At 36.6% G+C, this 8,760-nt stretch overlaps 1 protein-coding gene across 1 annotated transcript; it reads left to right on the forward strand.

Moving 5' to 3' along the window:
- The first annotated feature begins 268 nt into the window (after positions 1 to 268).
- LOC131799638 (zinc finger protein 675-like) lies at positions 269 to 8,183 on the forward strand. Its single transcript, XM_066167484.1, has 3 exons — positions 269 to 352; positions 4,108 to 4,235; positions 6,344 to 8,183. Exons 2-3 carry the CDS (start codon positions 4,127 to 4,129, stop codon positions 7,762 to 7,764), a joined length of 1,530 nt encoding a protein of 509 aa, XP_066023581.1. The 5' UTR covers positions 269 to 352; positions 4,108 to 4,126; the 3' UTR covers positions 7,765 to 8,183.
- Positions 8,184 to 8,760: the final 577 nt, after the last annotated feature.

The raw sequence follows: 8,760 nt of genomic DNA on the forward strand, positions 1-8,760 counted from the left end.
CAATGAAATAACTAGCTCTTTAGGAAAAAAAAAAAAAAAGAAAAAAAAAGGCAGAATGTGCATCGAAGAAAAAAACGTGAAAATGAAGTCAACTTATTGCCGTCTTTCCTGTGGCTAAAACATAGCGCTCTGTTTAAATGCTCCGTTCAAAATATATTTTTGAAAAATAAAGGTTTCCATAGCGATATGTTACCCCGTGTGCCATTGTTCTCACAGCCTTTTATCGTACGTAGTTTCTTTACAAAACAGGCGTGTGCTAATCATTATTGAACCAACGTCTAGAAATTGAATATCACATTGAAAGACCTATTTGCTCTTAACTCTCTTGACTTAAAGGAGTTTCTCCAGAGAGGTAAGGATGTTATCTTTGGTTGATCATTCCACCAAGAGTTCACACGTAAAAAAAAAAAAAAAAAATGTATCACACTTGTATAAAACATTCAAGGTGAGCCAAGAAAAAAAATATTCTCAGTGTGGTGGGCGTGCATGATAATTCTGTATGGCTTGTATTTGAATGAATGAATAGAGACGCGATCCAATTTAAGCTTTTTGATTTTCTTCGCCAATATATCGTGGACCAAACGTACAGTTTTTTTTTTAAGCAGATCGTTAGGGTGAAGGAGGCCCTAAATCATACTAAACGTATCAAATTAGTTACACTTCTCTCAGATCACACCTGCTCCGTAAATACTCCCTTGTATCGCTAAATAGATATTTTGCGTGTATCTTGCCCTAACAAACCTGAGTAAAAGGATGTGAGTTGGATACTAAAATTTACGGGGAAAAGATAGTTTTAGACTCACGGTAGTTTCCAATTACTAACAAAGCTTACCAAGCTTTGAATTAAAAGTGAGGTTATTATGTCATCTGGCGCGTGTTTTGGTCTCTCTTTGCTAAGTCAAAAATGTACTTTGGACTAAGAACGTTATAAGAGGAATCGAATCGACACACAATTTCATTCAGTTAGCCCTAAATAAGTGGAAAAGTCAAAATACGAATAATTTATTGTAATTTTTTTAGCTTTATAATTATTTTGCTCCTTTTTCTTGAAGAGAATACTTTATTTACGGCAGAAGGTTTTATTCACAATAACAACTAGCCGGCTTTTTAAAAGAGCTTTTTATTTGTTTACATAGAGGGGCTTAAAACTGCATCATACTTTAGTGATACCATTATTATTGTATTCTCATTTCGAACAGATGGAATATTTTGTTGTGTATCTTAAAGACCACTGATGATCAAGGTTTTGATAGCTTTTGTTAATAATACTGACATGTGCAGTCAGAAGTAGCTATCTCAGCGTCATGGCGTCATGGCCGAGTAATTGTGATTGAACTGTAGATTTGACAGAAAAAAGAAAAGTTTCCCCTATTTTCAGCTTTTATTAATATAATTTGCCACAGAAAAACTCTCCTGAATCAACTTAATAATATTTCAAGTTTTGTTTTCACTGCGCTTACGTACAGGGTTTTATTGCATCATGAATGCTCTTTGAGAATGCGAAAGCACACAAGCTGGCTATGATCTACAGAATCGAGACAGAATTTGAGTCTTCGGTGAATTCATTCAGCGGCTAGTTACTAGGCGACCATTTTGAGTGGCTATTAATGTATTTTACTCAGAGTATAAAACCTTTCTTCTGCTGTGATCTCAATCACTTGAAAGTGATTCTTTGACTGACAAGGCCGAAAAAAAAATTGACAAAAGTAACATTCCCAATGGGTTGACCACTGAGTAGCGTGGAACGTCATGTGGTATTAAAAAATATTTATGAAGCCTATTATTTTCTCGGTAATTTTTTTTTTAATGAAAATAAATTTGTATTGATGATAATACGTTTTCGGAGGCTAGAGTGCAAACTACGTTTAAAAAAGTAATTTCATATTTATGAGAATTTGATATTGATTTTCTTAAACTGAGCCAATGACTGGAAATTCTGTATTTAATTTAACGGGTGTGTCGTCGTGCTTCCCATCTTGACAACGAGTAAAGCTAAGTGACGCACGAAAAGTAAATTTCAACGCGATTCGAAGTCGGTTCTGAGTTTCAATTCGTCAATCTCTACTATCCTAGTACAGTTTTGATAAGAACACCAAAATGCAATTTACTTGGTCAAGCAAAATCAATAAATCACTTCATGTTTGCTCTAAGCTTTCGTTTGATGGGCAAAAGCTCCCGATAAAATTGAATGCATGTAACCGTCGCCCCGTAAAAACTATTCACACTCAGATGAACGCAAAGGAAGTTGACAAGAAAAACGGTTGAAAACTTTCCGCCCGGCCGCCAGCTAGTCTAGATTTCTTGCCGCTGCTAGGAACTTCAAATCTATGTAATTATTCCAAATAAAAATTAGCTATACAAGAGAAAATTAGCTCTTTGTTCCAAAATATCAAATACAAAGTGTAAAAATACTGAATTACAATGAAATCGGTAAATGAATTCTTAGGTTCAATAACGTTATTTAAAATTCGTAGTACTGCTAAAAGAGCTTTTATATTCTTTGTCTAAGTATAACTTAGTACATAAAGATATTTTTTGATCGAATCTTCTTTTTGTTGCCAAATGCCGATGACTTGAGTTGAAGCGCCGATGATCTGATCAAGTCAAATATTGGATTTTAAAGAAATATCTCCCTCGCTTCTATTTTAATTTGCCCGGTAGTGTGAACTAAAATCGTTTGAACAAGAATTTGTAAATGTGAGCTGTTACAACTGAAAAACCTCGTTCGGCTTTTGTCGCAAATAGTATTCAAAGAACAATGACATAATTTAGATTCGAATTTCGCAAAAGCTGAGCAAACACCAAAGTATTTTGCATGTATTATATCCATGTAACCAACGAGAAACAATCTGTAAACGTATACTTGATGTTCCTGTGAGACAGGCAACACCTTTGAACTCGTTCATATAAACGAAAAAAAATTATTAAGGCTGTGAAGAGATCTTAAGAAGTGAGGGTAAGTGGAAAACAAGTTGTTTTAAGAAAATATTCCGCTTGGTGACTCTTCTGAATTTATCTAGGGCTTAAAAAGGTGACATTTAGCTGCTTCAAAAATTTCGGCAACATCGCCTACGAAAAAAGACCCACTCATTGTTTGTTGGAGACTTTCGATTTCACCTGTGTGTGTTCCATCGATCATAGTTGGACTTAATTATTGAAACTTTCAGGAGTCTCAATAAAGGCGGTACCTTCATGACTTCTAAATTCAATTTTGATTTCTAGAAATCAAGTACACTTAACAAGTGATCCTTTGATGTTGTAAGCTGAAAGGAAAGACTCTAGGTTGGTCTGAAGTTGATTAAAAGTTTGAGACAGTGAGATCGCGGAGGTGAGAGCGTTAAGATTTTTCGGCGTCTCGCAGACTGGACCTTTTCAATCGCACGAAAGAAGAAAAAAAATTGTCGTCTTTCTCAGTAAAAAATGGAAATATAGCAAAGTAAATAATATGCCGAAAATTTTCAAAGCATATATTGCTAGAAAAAGAACAGCGAATTACCGAGTTTTATCTCCAAGTAACCGTCTCCGTAGCCAGAAATATGTTCTTTCATTTAACAAAGAGTTATAATTATTTGCCTTTTGGTCCGATTATATTGTTGTCATGAAAGAGAATTGTTAATTAAGGGATGCCGTGCTATAAGTAACATGAATTAACGACTACTCCTGTAAATGAAAGAGGTTTCTTCATTGTCCACAAATTAAAGAAAATGTGTTTAAACTCTTCCGCCAATCGCAGTGTCCAGTAAATCGTTGTTATGTCAGCTGATGCAGATAAGTAAACACGGCTTAACCAAACTTGTATCATTCACCGTCGTAACCTTCTGAACTCCAGTACAAATCCGCAAGACAAAGAAGAAGTTTGCTGGTTTTTTCCGGTAAATAATAATCTGTAAGGGTTTGATAGGCTTTTATATTTCACAAGGGTCAGCTTTTACGAAAGGGCAGAAAGTGAAAAACTTCGAGAAATCTGGAGAGAGATAGAGAGAGGGAGAGAGATCCGTCGGCTGTCCTGTGAATATGTTTGTGAGGTTTCGTTTCATTCCCATGCCAAAATCAAATATGCCACGTTAAGTTTGGAAAGTAAATAGCCTTTGCTTTGCTCTTTTGCAGTTCAAAAAGATCCGTCAAGATGCCAAGATCCTTTCTCGTAAAGAAAATGACGCAAAACTTCAATCTGAAAAAGAGGACTTTCGATGTTGGGAATTCCTCAGTGGAAGCAACCTCACTCAGTTCTCAAGGTTAGTCCAGGAAGCTATTTCTTAATGCATAGAGTTTTCCTTTGTGGTTTTTTCGACTGTTTATCTATCACCCTTCAAACGACAAACGTTGATGCGAGTATGAAAAAAAGAAGAAGAAAACAGAAGGAAAGAACACTGGTAAAACGATATAAATGAACCTCTGGCCTCAAAAATTTGCTTAAGATCTACTGATTCACGATATCAGTTCTCCTCCGCAAGTTTCATGTGCGAGCTTGGAGGTAGCTCAGAGTAAGACCGCGTGGTTACAGACAGTCTTCAAATCTTTATACTTAAGAGTGATGATTTTTAAGAGAAAAACTGATATTTAATGGTTCCCTCGGCCTTGTCTGGAATCCAAATTTGCTATAATTACGCACTTAGTACACCACGCCAAGTGCACCACCATGACAAGTTTTTGACGAAAGAGCGCATTGAACGCATGAGAAGATCAACTGCGAGAGCGGATTTTCTTCTGATAAACGAAAGTTCCGAAAAAGTAATCAAAAGCGAGCGGTTCCATTTTAGGTAACTAATATTAGCGTGACAAACTACGAATTAATTTTGAGAAGAAAGTATTTCAGGTTCTGTTCCACTTACGACTGTTAATGAAAAGAGATTATCCTGAAAAAAAAATTCCGTGTTTTCTTTTTAATAAAATCCTTTTCAATTGATAGTTACTTAAAACCAGAACCGTTTTCATCGAAAGAGGAACTATTTACTTTTATGATAGATAACGAAATTCTCGCCACTGGCTGATAAGGCAATGTGCGCCAGTTAGAGAGGAGAATCAACTCTTTGGTCTCGGTGGAGAATAGGTTGATATCAAATTAAATGTAAGCCGATTTTCCAGTTTATCCATTCGGTTAAATAAAGTTCATTAAAAAAAAACCGGTTTAAAGGATAAGCCGCCTAACGTTTCTGGTTTTATACCATATCTTAAACAATGACTAAATTTTTGATTTAATTTCAAAGAAAAATCAAAAGGTTTCTTCGAACGATTTGAAACGGTTCCAAAGAATATTTAATCACTATTCACTGAAGTGGAGATGAAAAGCTGTTTTGGTAGACATGTACACTAAAAAAGTGAGATAACATAAAACACTCACACACGCACACACACACACAAAAATTATTTTAACTCATTTATTTGTGCAATTATTACAATATTTTCGGGCGAAAATCGCGCGCGCTTAGCTCAGAGGTGAATAACCAAGGATATTCGGAGTTTGAGTAACCAATCAGAGCACGCATTCAACGCTGTTTTCCGTTTCAGAATATACTAAATTTTGATATTTGACATTTTTTACAAAATTGTTAACATAGTTAACACTTTTACTCCCAGATCTCATTAGTAATTCTCATAACTGTCTACCTTACAATTATTTTGATAGTGGTTTGGGGAATTGAAATCTTTCCCTACTCTCATCACTTGTCTGTTTGATATGGTATCGATATTTAAGAAGAAATTCTGTCTTGGTCACGTATGGAATTAAAAAGGGATACGTCAACGATCCCTTTTACTCCAACAGTTGCGATCACTTACTGAAAGAATAAACCACCATCTGTGCTTTTTCATTCACCAGTTATAGAATGAAAACCAACCATGTCCTCAGCCTAGATGCGAGCGTTTTCTAACTTAGTACAAATCATTAGGGGCAGTTTTTTTTTTCAGAAAACTTCGAAGGTTCTTCGAAGAAAAAAATAGCATGAAATGCACTCTTCCATCGAAAATATTTTCAGGGTTTTATATTTGTGTGCTTCCACATGCAACATGCTCCTAGATAAAGCGCCCAGTTTTTTCTACCTATGTTTAATACCCTTTAACCACTCAGAGTGACTGACATCTAATTTCTCCTCAACATATCACCTCTGAATCAAACACTAAGGTAATGAGAACAAAGGAAATGATCACCAAGCAAAGAACTCTTAATTTTTCAAAGGAAAATTCTCCTTTTCAGCACCTTAAGAATTTATGGAGATTAGTGTGGAGAATGTTCATGCTGATGTTAGGCTGAAAATATTGGTTAATGGAAAATTATGGTAGAAATCTTTACTCCATGATAGTCCAACAGAAGCAACTTACATTTTCCTTTTCTTTATCTGTACAGAAGAAGCATTCATCGAAAAGCTACCGCATGCTGAAGTAAAAGCGACCGAGGTCGAAGACCCTCACACGGTTGACATCCAAGGCCCTTTCCTGAAAGAGAGAGGGTTGGAATTGAATCATTTTCAAAAGTCCTCGAATCTTGGGTTCCACCAATCAAAGGAGAGAGTTTTCACAGCCAATCAGAGCGCCTTCCAGTACCTCAGCGCACCCATGAAGGTTGAGCGCGACTCTGGTGATATAAACTTTCAAGGTGAAACCGTTGATGACGTACAACTGTTAAAGTCAAACAGCACTTTTGTACCGTTAAGAATAAAACAAGAAGTCAGGGATGGTGAAGACGATTTACAAGACGTAGAATTGGAGAGAGATGGCTGGGAAGGTCATGTTACTGAAAGCATTTCACGAGAGTTCTTTAACGAGAAATTGGTGCGCCATCAATCAGATGTGGACAACAGTGTCTCACAATGCAACTCTGCCTTTAGTGTCAACTTCGGAAAGGATGGAGACGGAAAGTTCGAACTGTCTTCTTTCCTTCAATTCAGTGACCTCGGTAGATTTGTAAAACAAGAGAAAACATCAACAGTTCTTCCCGAGTATTCCACGTTCCTCCCGTCAAGTTCTGAAGAAGATTTGAAACTGGGTCCGCAGAATGGCGAAACTGCAAGCAATGTAGAGACGAATTTGCAACAAAAACCTGCCAAGACAAATGCTTCCTCCAGCAAAAAATACCGCTACACTTGTGATGTATGCGACAAATCTTTCAGCCGCTCGAATACGTTAACGACTCATAAACGCATCCACACTGGAGATAAACCATTTATCTGTGAGCAGTGTGGCCGCGCCTTCAGGCAGCCGGGAAACCTGACACGTCACCGACTGACGCACACCACCGTAAAACCGTACGTGTGCGTGCAGTGCAACAAAGCCTTCAACCGTGCGTCTAACTTGCATACACATATGCGCACGCATACTAATTACAAGCCATTTGTGTGTGACTTCTGCGGAAAGGGATTCCATCAGAAAATTGACATGAAGATCCATCGCTACACTCACACGGGAGAGAAGCCCCACAAGTGCGACAAATGTGGGCGGGGCTTCAAGCAGTTGACACATTTGACGTACCATCTGAGAACCCATTCCGAAATGCGCATGTACCAGTGCGAGTATTGTGGAAAGGGTTTTAACCAGAAGGGAAACTTGCAGGCTCACATCTATGGCCATACCGGTGAACGGCCTTTCAAATGCCAGATCTGTGGGAAAGGATTTACACTGGCTTCCACTTTGAACACGCACAAGAGAACACACGCTCCAAAGAAACCTTTCCAATGTCAGTTTTGTAGTAAAGCATTTTATCAAAAGAACGCCCTAAAGACGCACTATATTGCATCGCATCCATATGCCAACGGAGTGAGCCTTCTTTAAACTAGTGTTTTAGAGACTCGAAGTGCTGTCGTTTCCAACATAAACTGTTAGAATCAAATCATCCTTAAGTAATAACAAAACATAAATATATCATTAATTAGCAGTAAAAGTGCAGTTAAGCTAGTCTAATTTTAAGTTCAAGATTTAATGTCAAGCGTTTCTACTTCACAAGCAGAACGTCAAGATAGTCATGGCACCAGTCCTAGTCACGAGTCTGACTTAGATTTGAGATACGCATGGACTTGAGCACCTTAGTGAATTAATCGGTATTTCGAGCGATTTGGTAAACGTGATGCTGTTTTTCTCTATTGTACAAATTAGTAGTAAGAAGAGCTTATTATTCCTTTAATCCTTAAGAGTGACTGGCTTCTAATTTCTCCTTACATTATCTGCTTTGAATCGAATATAAAGTTCATGAGAATAAAGATAATGATAACCTTTATATCATTATATAACCACAACATAAATTAAATCTAGCCGACTGTGAATGTAATGTAACGCAGTATTTCGTAATTAGTGTTAGTGAGTAGCGTAAGTGTAATTAATTTTGTATTTGTTTGTATTACTCTAGTATTTGTGCTTTAAGTGAAAATAAAAAAAAAATGTTAAAAAAAAATAATAAAAAAAAAAAAATAAAGATAATGATAACCAATTCCAGAAGCTGCTGATTGTCAACCAAATTCTCCTTTTCAGAACTAGAGGAAATGTAAAGAGAACACTGTGGAGAATATAAATACTTAGGTTAGGGTGTAAATGGTTAACGCGTTTCATGTATATTTAGGGAACACGTTTTGCACATCGAACATTTTTTGCGCATTAAGGCAATTTTTAACTCTATATTTACGAGAGAGTTGCTAGCCATTGGGCCAATAAAGTAAATTAATTTAAGTAATTCGACATCCTTTCACGCTTTATAAATCATCTCCACAACGAATGATGGAAATAAAATATTTGAACAGTTCTTCAGTTTCATTTTTTAGTTATATTGTGTACCTG

The sequence above is a fragment of the Pocillopora verrucosa genome, chromosome 5 (genome assembly GCF_036669915.1).
Source record: "Pocillopora verrucosa isolate sample1 chromosome 5, ASM3666991v2, whole genome shotgun sequence".
NCBI classification, from domain to species: Eukaryota; Metazoa; Cnidaria; class Anthozoa; order Scleractinia; family Pocilloporidae; genus Pocillopora; species Pocillopora verrucosa.

Excerpts from the sequence above, each read along its gene's own strand:
- LOC131799638 (XM_066167484.1), top strand. The coding sequence starts at position 4,127 with ATGCCAAGATCCTTTCTCGTAAAGAAAATGACGCAAAACTTCAATCTG. Across the intron at positions 4,236-6,343 it reads AACCTCACTCAGTTCTCAAG|AAGAAGCATTCATCGAAAAG; the intron begins GTTAGTCCAGGA and ends TTATCTGTACAG.